Source organism: Artibeus jamaicensis, unplaced genomic scaffold, assembly GCF_021234435.1.
Source record: "Artibeus jamaicensis isolate MK-2021 breed Jamaican fruit bat unplaced genomic scaffold, CSHL_Jam_final contig_467, whole genome shotgun sequence".
NCBI classification, from domain to species: domain Eukaryota; kingdom Metazoa; phylum Chordata; class Mammalia; order Chiroptera; family Phyllostomidae; genus Artibeus; species Artibeus jamaicensis.
The window spans coordinates 10,275,479-10,286,814 of NW_026521845.1; the positions used below are offsets into that span (position 1 = coordinate 10,275,479).

At 43.5% G+C, this 11,336-nt stretch overlaps 1 protein-coding gene across 2 annotated transcripts in view; it reads right to left on the reverse strand.

Annotated features, from left to right (window-relative positions):
* The window catches only part of EPRS1 (glutamyl-prolyl-tRNA synthetase 1), a 45,678-nt gene extending 35,755 nt beyond the window's left edge, over positions 1 to 9,923 (reverse strand). For both annotated transcript variants that reach the window (XM_053667309.1, XM_037128327.2), the window contains exons 1-6: positions 9,737 to 9,923; positions 7,846 to 7,930; positions 7,284 to 7,383; positions 6,033 to 6,189; positions 4,719 to 4,858; positions 4,192 to 4,286 (exon numbers count right to left, since the gene is read on the reverse strand). In XM_053667309.1, the coding sequence (XP_053523284.1) occupies positions 4,192 to 4,286; positions 4,719 to 4,858; positions 6,033 to 6,189; positions 7,284 to 7,383; positions 7,846 to 7,930; positions 9,737 to 9,782 (623 nt within the window). In that variant the 5' untranslated portion in view covers positions 9,783 to 9,923. The remainder of the gene's footprint in view (positions 1 to 4,191; positions 4,287 to 4,718; positions 4,859 to 6,032; positions 6,190 to 7,283; positions 7,384 to 7,845; positions 7,931 to 9,736) is intronic.
* Positions 9,924 to 11,336: the final 1,413 nt, after the last annotated feature.

The window sequence follows — 11,336 nt, forward strand, 5'->3', positions numbered from 1 at the left end:
ACTGGTAAGGGGCAAAACCAGCGGCTGGTGAAGTGGGGTTGCACAGGAAAACTCGGTCAGACGGACTCAGGCACGCGGAATCCAGGCGCGCGGAATCCAGGCGCAGGGTTGGACCTAGTGAGCGAGCGAGCGAGCGAGCGAGCGAGCGACCAGGCAAGCGACTGTGGGGGGAGACAGCGGGGACCGGGGCTGTGTGTTGACTGTGGTCGCGCATTTGTGCGCGGGTGGACAGGCGAGGGAGTGGGTGGTTGGACCGGGGCCCGGCAGGTCCCGCGGCAAGCGGCAGTGGAGCGCACCGCCATTTCCCTGCTCTGACCCCACTCCACATACAGCGTCATAACCCAGTGACTCTGAGTGGCCCGGCCCAGGTGAACCACCTAAGGCGCTGCTCCTCACCCAGCTGTGAGAAACAGCAGAGGGGGCCGCCATTTCCCCGCTCTGACCACACCCCACATACAGCGTCACAACCCAGCGACCTGGGAGTCGCTTCTCACACTTAAAGGGCCAGAACAGACCAAAAATGTCGCAAGAAGATCTCAAAGCCCCAGAGCCTATAGATCCAAGTGATGAAGAAATAGCAAAACTCTCAGATGCACAGTTTAAAACACTGGTGATCAGGATCCTCACAGAACTGGTTGATTATAGTCACAAATTAGACAAATATATGAAGGCGAAACTAATTGAAATGAATGGAATTGCACAGGACACCAATAGCAATGAAAAGGAAACTGGGACTCAAATCAATGGAGTGGACCAGAAGAAAGCAAATAATGGCCAAACAGAAAAGAGTCAAGAAGCAAGAATTCAAAGAAATGAGGAGAGTCTTAGGAACCTCCGGGACATCTTTAAACGCTCCAACATCCGAATTATAGGGGTACCAGAAGGGGGAAAGGCACAGCCACCAGTGGAAAACTTATTTGAACAAATAACAAAGGAGAATTTCCCCAACCTGGCAAAGGAAATAGACTTCCAGGAAATCCAGGAAGCTCAGAGAGTATCAAAGAAGTTGGACCCAAGAAGGAACACACCAAGGCACATCATAATTACATTAACCAAAATTAACATGAAGGAGAGAATCCTAGAAGCAGCAAGAGATAAGGGGATAGTCACCTACAAAGGACTTCCCATCAGACTGTCAGCAGATTTCTCAAGAGACCTTACAGGCAAGAAGGGGCTGGAAAGAGGTATTCCAAGTCATGAAATCCAAAGACCTACAACCAAGATTGCTCTATCCAGCAAAACTTTCATTTAGAATGGAAGGACAGATAAAGTGCTTCTCAGATAAGATCAAATTCAAGGAGTTCATTATCACCAAGCCCTTATTATATGAAATATTAAAGGCACTTATCTAAGAAAAAGAAGTTAAAGAAACATGAACAGTGAAAGGACAACAAACTCACAGTTATTAACAACCGCACCTAAAATGAAAGCAAACTAAAAGGACAGCTAGATCAGGAGTGGAAACATAGAAATGAAGATCTCAAGGAGGGTTAGCAACAGGGGAGTGGGAGGAAGAGAAGGGGGGAGAAGGTACAGAAAATAAGTAGCATAGACAGTAGATAGAAAATAGATGGGGGGGCAAGAATAGCATGGGAAATATAGAATCTAAAGGACTTGAGACACATGGTCATAAACTAAAGGGGGGGTAATGGTGGGGATGGGGGATAGGGTGGAGGGGAATGAAAGGGGAAATAGAACAACTGTAACAGCATAATCAATAAAAAAATAAAAAATAAATAAAATATTCTGTGTGGTAAAAATAAATAAATAAATAAAATAAAACAGAGGGGCCCTGGCTGGTGTAGCTCAGTGGATTGAGCGCGGGCCTGCGAACCAAACAATCGCGGTTCGATTCCCAGTCAGGGTACATACTGGGGTTGCAGGCCAGTTCCCTGCAGGTCAGTTCGCAGCAGGGGACGCATGAAAGGCAACCATACATTGATGTTTCTCTCCCTCTCTCCTTCCCTTCCCCTCTAAAGATAAATAAATAAAATCTGTAAGAAAAATAAATAAATAAATAAATAAATAAAACAGAGAACTGAGTTTCAAGACAGGAACAGGAATACTGTGTGCAGTTTTCACTAAAAGTGTTACACCCACAATGTGCTGCCCCCATGGTTAGGAAAAAGATTGACCATCACTGACCACGTGCTACAGGGCAGTTAAAGTACTAGGCTTTACACGAGCAATTCATTTAAGAGAAGCGATAACAGCAAACCATTATCTTACACTGAAAGATATTACTTATGAATCTGAAATAATGAATGCAGTTCCAACAATTCAAAACCTCAAGGAAGCTAAGAGGACTGCAAAATACTCATTCACAAGATGACGAAGACCATCAGCTCAAGAGACAACCTGTCTCAGAAGAGCTGAAGAAAGATAGATCCGTGCTGCACTCCTCAGCGCTGATGGGAGCTGGCCGCCTGCTGCACGTGACAGGCACGGACGGACACACGATTTTAAGTCGTGTGGACTCTAGAGCCAGACAGTGTACGTTTGAGATGGCAAGTTACTAACGTTATGTGAACTCATTTCTGAAACCATCTGTGAAATGGAGGTAATACAGTGCCTTCCTCACAGGGCTGTTAGGATTAAAGAAGTTACTCTAAGTAAAGTGCTTGGTAGTATCTGCACACAAAGGTATATACACACACGTTAGCTGAGAATACAAACAGCAGGCAAGGGTTGAGACTTTTGGCCTTTCATGTAAGACAGAAAAAAAGCAATTAAAAAATTAAAGAATTCCTTACCAATATAAGGAAACATGATCAAAAATACGAGAAACTGGAACACTGACTTATATGCCAATTCCCAAATCTGTATTTGGCCAAAAGCATGGTCTCTGAAATTGATATAATTTAGAACAAACAAGGAACTCACTATTCCGAGAAGTAACAGAAAACATAAAAGATTCAAAAAGGACAAATGTTCAAATGACAGGCACCGCCGTACACAACCACTGCTAAGAAGGCAGCTTCCATCAAACCACCGAGTCACTGCCCAACACGACCACCGGGACCTCTCTCACCAAGGACACAGGACACAATACTGCGCAGCAGGGACCCACGACGTACGTGGGCACTGACCCATAAGACTGGTATTATTTGTGACTGATTCCGTCAGTCAACTACCAATCAACCATCTAATGACTCCATCTGTGCATTTTGCAGAAGCATTACTTCTCTTTGATCTCCTCTACCCATCCTTCTTCCTTTCACCACCTAAGTCAGCAAACCAGAAAAGCCGAGAGAAACCGTGGGATTCGAAAACTGCCCTTGCTGTCAAGGTTCCTGGTGCTTGCGGAAGGGTTTGGGAAGAACTGTTAAGACAGCTGAAAACAGCTCAGCTGCCACTTGCCACTGTCCACGTGTTCCACCCCCCACAGGTGGGCAAGAACGGGGCTGCAGAGCACAAAACTGAGATGACATGAAATGTGGAAAACAGGTAACCATCTCGCCTACAAAACACGGTACATCCCTCATGGCTAAGCGACTGAGGCGGGCGCTCGGTAGGAGGCACTTTATGACTCTGGCTCAGTAGGAGAGGCTCTCTTCCAAGTTCATCTCCCGTGCTTCAAAGGGGCTGACAGCTGCATGGAGGCCAGGACCCCCAGAGATGGAGGGGCGGGGGTGGGTGCCAGGCGAGGCTGGAAGCAGCCCCTGGCTGCCAACCCCCCAGCCACACAGTCTTTCCCCAGGGGGCTATGGGACTGTCATTCTTTCCTGTGGGATCCAGGAGTGACAGGAGCAGGGGACACTGCCATAATTTTCAGGACTCCCCTTCCTTTTTTGCAGGAAAAAAAAAACAACTTTAAAATAATTCCACCATCACTTTTACTGCTAATGAAGGAATTGCTCAGGGTACAAATATAAATCCTTGTTAAATGAAAGCCTAAAAACCTCAAAATGTAAATAAAACTTGAATCTTTCTGATTATGTATAATTTTTCAATTATAATTAAAACTCTGCCTGGTGTAAAATACAAATGCTGTCTCTCCCACTGAATTAATAAGTTAAAACTACAAATTTAATACATTAAGTGTCAATAATTAAGAAAGGATCAAGATATTATAATTTTTCACTCCCACAATTAAAATTTTTCCTTCTTTATTTACTTATTAACAATACTTCATAATTACCTAAAGATTTCCCACTAAATACATTCAACCACAATAGTAACTTTTCTTACCCACTCGCCTCTGGGGGAAATCGGACAGTGACCTTTCCCATCTCAGCACCTGGGAGCTCCACAAATTTCCCAACATCTTGCTTTTTCTGAGGTGCCTGAAAATTAAAAAAAAAATTGTTAAATGGTAAAATGTTTAAGAATATATTCAACTAGCACTCCTGCAGAACTGCCCAGAGGCTCGCAGAAGCCCAGCACATGACAGTCAGTGGTGCAAAGGCCAAAGAACAGATATGGGAGGAAGAAAAGACGGTACAGCTGAAGAACAGGAAGATTTTAGTTACTTGGAGTTTGGGCTTCCTAAGGGACACACCCTATATGATTATGACCTTTTAACATATAATTACGTAGATTAAGGCTCGATGTAGTTAAACAGCAGCAAAGGCCAGCCAAGACTTGCAATAGCAGATCCATCCAGGAAGAGCCTTTTCTGTTCATGGGGAAAAAACGACTAGGAAGAGTCTTCTTTTCAAATCTAGGGTCTCCGACAGACGAAGATGGCAGCGTTAAAAAAAATGAACAAGGCTTACCACCTTAGCTTTGGTTGCTGAAACGCCCCACTTGGTGCCTACGGACCGGAAGGCCTGCTGGGCTTCCAGGAAGCCAAACCAGCGCTTTACGTGAACGGGAGCTTTGTTCTCTTCCAGGTGTTCCTGCCAGGCCTCATTTCCTATTAGCAAACACAATTCCAAACCAATTAATACATCTGACTCTTCAAAGGCAAAGTTCCAGTCGAGGTTCACTTCAGTAAAGGAGACAGCTTAAAGCTGTGTTTGTTTCCATAATGAGTGAAACCTGGGTGTACATTGAAATGTTTTCCAAAACTTAATACACGTGACAGAATTCAGAGAATTTCATGAGAAGTCATTTTCTCAGTTCGATTCACAGAAATAGACACTTGGTCCTGCCCTCACCACTGCCACACCCGCCCTGCAAGGCCAGCGCTGCACTGCGTGATCCGGGGAAGCCCGAAGGAGACCGGCAGAGGGCCACACAGAAAGGAAGCTCAGGAAGCAGCCCATCTCTCTAGAAGGGATGTCTCAAATGGGCACTGACAGAACTGTGCTCCACTTTACCATCACGAAGCTATAGTCTTAAGATAGTATCTTTCATGAACATCAAGTCGAAAAATCAAGAGACAAAAATGTCCTGAAGCCTACAGACGAACAGCTCTAACTAGAAAAGGCTGCAGTTTATGTTGGTTATCATTAGAGCAATTTAATTTGGAGAAGAGTTTATGCTGCAAAAAAAGTATAGAAAATGTTTTTAAAATCTCACCTAGCCCAGATTTAAAGAATAATAATAAAACATTATGGCATATTCCCTTCAGATGTGTTTTTCCAGAAAACAAATTAGCAAAATTCAAGTCCCCTCTGCACCTCTCCTCAATTTTATACCCTTACCTCTTGCAAACTAGTCACAGGAGATGGAAAACAAGCGACCTTCCAAAGGGAGAGCTCCAGCTCACTGCCCCTCCACCCCCAACTCCTACTGAGCAATCAGACAATGGTGCCTGGGGTAAAGTCATGGCTGAGCCAGGACAGGTCTACCCTAAACGGGACGAGGGCTTCTTTAGCAGGAACACAGCCAACTCCAAATACAGGAGGGGATCTGCAGCAGTGAGAGAGAGAACCTCCAGGGACCCAGAGGGTACTGGACTCCAGTAACTGGCTAGGAATAAAAGAGCTGGGGTCCTCTTTTCTTTACAAGAAAATCCTAAGTGACTGCCGACAAATAAGTAGATAAATGGATGATTGTTTGCATACAAAGAAGCATGCGCATTTCTTATCCAGTAAAGCACTAAATAATTAAAGTCCAACATTATCAAGAAGAATTACTGATACCTTTCAAGGTGGCCCAAACACATAAATCTGCTAGACTCAAGGAGTTTCCAACCAAGTATGTCCTCAGAGACAGGCAATGATTGAGCTCACTGATCGCAGCAGTAAACAGACTGCATGAAGACAACTTTGTGGCACTGAACTCCAACCAGTGGTCAATCTGTGAACACAAAAGAGAAAAGAAATGCACCCAGAGTTCAGGTTTAAATAAAAACAAACAACCTCAGATAGAATCATGCCTTTCCTATAACAAATGATAGAATTCACCACTGTATGGATTTAATTCTAATTGCCTGGGATCTAAAATGACCCTTACATAAGCACATTTTACTATTACTTTTCTATGCTTTCTTTTTTTGTAGGAGCACTGAGGGGCGTGTCCAGAGAAGAAAAAGATAAAAGTTATGTGAACTGGCAGCAGGGAAGAATAACCGACCTGACTGAGCCCAACAGATGCACCCACTTGAAGAACTGAAAAGTAAACACTTAGAAACCATTCTTTGTATTCTGAATTTTATAAGAATAAGGAAAGTTAGCCCTAGCTGGTGTGGCTCCGTGGATTGAGTGCTTGCCTCTGAACCAGAGTCACTGGTTCGATTCCCAGTCAGGGAGCATGCCTGGGCTGTAGGTCAGGTCCTCCTCAGTAGGGGGCATGAAAGAGGCAACCACACACTGATGTTTCTCTCCCTCTCTTTCTCCCATCCTTCCCTTCTCTCTAAAAATAAATACATAAATAAAATAATTTTTTTAAATAAGAAAGTTAGAGCTGTATACAAACAGCAAAAATAAAAAAAGGGCACCTAAGGTGCGGTACTGAAAGTTAACCTTCTACTGCTATATAATAAGGTCTATACTTAAAAAAAAAAATGGGGTCCAACCTATGTGTGTGACCCTGGGTACACTTCTTATCTTTAACTTCTCGGGGCCTGTTGCCTCATCTGTAAAGTAAGGGAACTGTGTAAGACAATCCATATGGTCTCATCCAGGCATGAAATTCTAGGAAGAGGAAGACAGCATTCAATAATCCAATAAGGTTGCTGAAATAGGATTAGAAGTTCAAAGTTAGAAGCTAAGCTTTTTTTCTGAAAATAAAAACAGGACGAGAATTCTTTAATTTGGCCTATAACAAACACTGTTAATATCCTTACATAGAATAACAGCACATAAGCCAACTAACTATAAAATGAAGCTCTCAAGAAAGAGCAGAAGCATAAATCAAAACACATCACACCCACAAAAACCTTCACTGCATACCTCGGTATGTTCCATGAGGTTAGAGCCATAGAGCCCAGCGGTAGTGGCAACTCTAGCCAAGTAGCGAAGTATGGAATTCACGTCTGTGAATACCACATTTCTAGAATATAAGCATGAGACAAAATATTACTATGGCGCTACCAAATCAGTAAGAATCATGAGACTTAGGAAAAAATGTAACAATAGAACTCTTCGATTGACCATGTATTTTTCTACTACAGCAAAAAAAAAAAAAAAAAAAAGTAATTTGTTCTTTACTGTTTCTGTCAAACTCCAATTTGTTCAGAAATATTCAGCTGAATCTAACTGACTCCAGAGTAGGTTATCTGTATGATGTATCATCCTCCTAACTATTAGTTTCTACACATCGATTCAGTGGTGAAACTATGAAGATGTAATTGGGATATTAAGAATAACTGGTTTAAAATAAATCAAAACAACAAAGCCAAGGAAATACTGTCACAGAAAAGCTAGTTTTATCAGCTTCCAGTTAAAGACAGAAGATCAAACCCCATCAAAATTGTTTTATAAAAATTATTTTAAAAGATATAAAAGCACTTACTCAGATACATGAAGAATATTCTCTTTCCCTTCTTCAACAGAAATGTTGACATTGTCTTTCACGTGTTCTACTGCCAGCAAAGCACCTGAAAGTATGAAAAGATTTCTCTTTATAAACACTAGTATTTAAAACTTGAATCATAAAGCAATAAGAATGACTCAACAAACCAATATTAAGTACTGCAAAGGGTAAGCTTTTTTCCCTAGTCTGTAAACAGAAAGTGCTAGATTCTTCTGATCCTAGAGAAAAAACAAATCAGAAACCATTCACTGGCACAGTCCAACTGCTTTTGAAGATGCTCAGCTTTTGGTTAGGGTCTCTGAAATTAATCTTCTCCCTCAGGAGACAAGAGGAAATTAGCACCTTGTATAAAAGCTATTGTTAATAGTATTAAAGTGATTACTATGTGGCAGGCACTGTGCAGGACGCTTTGCAGTCATTACAATTTTTCATCTTTGTAGTCATAAGAAGTAGACACTTTTATCTCCATTTTACAGGAGGAGAAACTGAGGTTTGGTGGGGTTCTGGTCCAAAGGATTTGACTAATATGTAGTGGCCAGGATTTGAACGTCAGTCTAGAGCAGCGCAGAATTCAAAATCTGAAACACAGTACTGCCTCTCAACACATATTAAAGTTTACTAAATTGATTCATTAATGTTTTGTCCCTTAATTCTGGCACCCAATTCTGTGGGGAAGACATCATCCTCCTAAGGAAACTGCGTAATGCCAATCAGGGACTGGCCACCATCCCACAAGTAGTAAGTAGAAGCCAGGATTAGACCCAGGTCTCAAGGAACCAACAATGCCTTTGCTCTTAACCTTGAGTCCACACTGTCTAGTGCTTCCCAGCCCAACAATCAAACCCATTTCTTTTAGACTTCATTGATTTCTGTGAGGTCGGCCCATAATTACTGGAACCAGTATGCTAAAACGCAAATATTTTTAAAATGTTTAAAGTTACTATTAAGTTGTGGTTTTTGTTACAATACACTCAGAACATCACCAAAGTTGAAAATGCAACGCATAATTCACCAGCTCAAAGTGGCGCATTGTGTCGAAGCATTTGGGCTTCTTGAACATTAAAAAAGTATCCGTGTGTTTATACTACCCATATGTTTAATTAAACACGGGATCAATGAAGTTAATTACCTCATGTAACTTTTCCAAAGCCATAAAAAGGTGGAAATTCTAAGCTATCTATCCACAATAACCTTGGCCACGTTGAAAATGTAATTCCAAACTGAACTTGACGCGGAACAAGAAGATGAGAGTTCCCACCTCTCACTGACATTTTCTACATCTATAGGGCGAGGAGTAAGGCAACCCCGTCAGTCCGCAGTGCTCAGGTGTTCCCGCAATTACCCGGTCACCTTCGATTAAAAATAAACGCAACCTCGGTTGCAAGTTTTAATGCTACTACAATCCTCTGCCTTGGTCCCTTTGAAACCAAGGGAAAATAAAGAGAAATCAAGGTAAGTGGACTGTAGATCTTTTCTGAAAACAGGGAAGAAAGGAGGAACGATAAGTAGACCTAAGAGATAAGTTCTACACTAGAGGGAGATAATGGGATTTTAAGTTTTAAAGTGTTATTTCTACCAGCAGCTGTCTCCCAAGGAAACGATTTCAAAAAGGGTCCGAAGCTGAGCCTAGTGTTGCCTGCTGTCAGGCTCACACTGCGCCTCCTTCCACACCCGAAAACACTGTCTTCAAGAGCCAGGGGATGGGAGTCGAGGGGCGCGGAGCCCACCCCGAGGAAAGTCGGAGGACTGAGGCAGGTCTAACGTCCGTGGCCGTCACGGCCACTGCGCTAAGCCAGGGCGCGGCGACTTCCCGCCCCGCACCCTTCCCGGCTGATGCAACCCACACGAGTCAGCGGCCTCGGCCCCTTACCCAGAGGAGGGTCTCCTGAATTCACGGTCAGACACAGTGTCGCCATCCCCGCCCGCCGCTGCACCTGCTAGAGCGCCTGCCTGGCTGCCAGAACTAACCCCAATCCGCACACAAGTAAAAGCTACAACGTGTGCGCTCCCCTGACGCCGCCACAGCCTCCTCCCCGCCCCTGCGCCGCGGCCGTCGCGTCTCGCGCACACCAGTTACGTCATCGCCGCGCGTCGCCTGCGCCTCTCAACCCGCCCCTCGGCGTCGCCGGATTAAAGGGCCTGCGTGGCCTGCCTCGTCGCCGCGGAGAAGATGTCCAAGCATTCGGCACTTAGGACATTTGATAAGGCGAAGAAACACCAAGGTCACGTGAAGCTCCAAATGACACACGCAAATAGTGTTATTTATTGTCGTGGGCTCCGTGTGTGTAAACAGACCGAATCCTGGAAGCAACACCGAGTCGACAGCCGTGGTTACCCTGGGGGTGCGGGAAGCCTGTCTCTCGGTTCCTCCTTTTTTTCCAAAAGGAGAATGTAGGTACTTTTCAGGAGTTTTCTTCGCACGTGACAATAATGATTAAAAGAAAGGAGTTATTGGACTGGGTAAAAAAAAGTGATAGGATTAAGAAGTACAGATTGGCAGTTCAAAATAGTCACAGGGATGTAAAGTACAGCATAGTATAGTCAATAATATAACTGTAAGGTGCCAGGTGGGTACTGGAAATAGGAGGAACACCATAAAATACATGATTGTTTAACCACTGTGTTGTACACCTGAAACTAATACAAAATAACATTAAATGTAATCTGTAATCGAACAAAAGTTTAAAATGTTTAAAATTTTAAAAACTTAAAAGCTTTATTGATAAAAGGCGTTACTATTAAAAGCCACTGCCCTGATTTGTCTTGCCGTTGTTTGCCCCAACTGCCTGAGCGGGCCTTTTACAAGATCTGATTCTTGATCTTTAATCCTCAATGACAGTGTCTTTGTGTCTGTGCTCCCCATGTGCGCTGCAGGCATATTCCCAGGGCTGGTAATCAAGCTCAAGGGGCCAGGGACTGAAAAAAATCAACTCAACCTCATCACCACCTGCACTTTCTCTTAGCCTGCTAGAGTTACTCATACCTGGACCTTAAGTAGAGAGTGCTGCATAAATACGGGGCTTAGCCGGTTTCCGAGTGGGGAGCTGCATCTACACCTGCATCAGAGCAAAACCCCCCCCCCCGCCCCCGGCCCCTACCTTCCTACCAGAATCTCCAGGGCTGGAGTACATAACTTCATTTTATGACGTTCTCCGGGTAATGCTGTGCACACCAAACTCTGCCTTTCTACCTTCCTTTGTTCTGTGTGATTTCTCTTCTGCACACTCTGCTAATACTTAAGATTCTTGTTTGCTGAAAAACCTTATCTTGGATATCATACTGAGTGTTTTCTACTATATATAATGCACTAGGGATAGAGAGAATCCTGGAATCATTTATTGGACAAGTGAATAACCAGATAACATGTTTGAGAACACTTTCAGTGATGAGGAGTTTAATACTGCTTAAGGTGAACCCCTCTGCTTCTAAATACCTGTTACTATGCACCTCAGTCTGCTTTTCTGTACCCC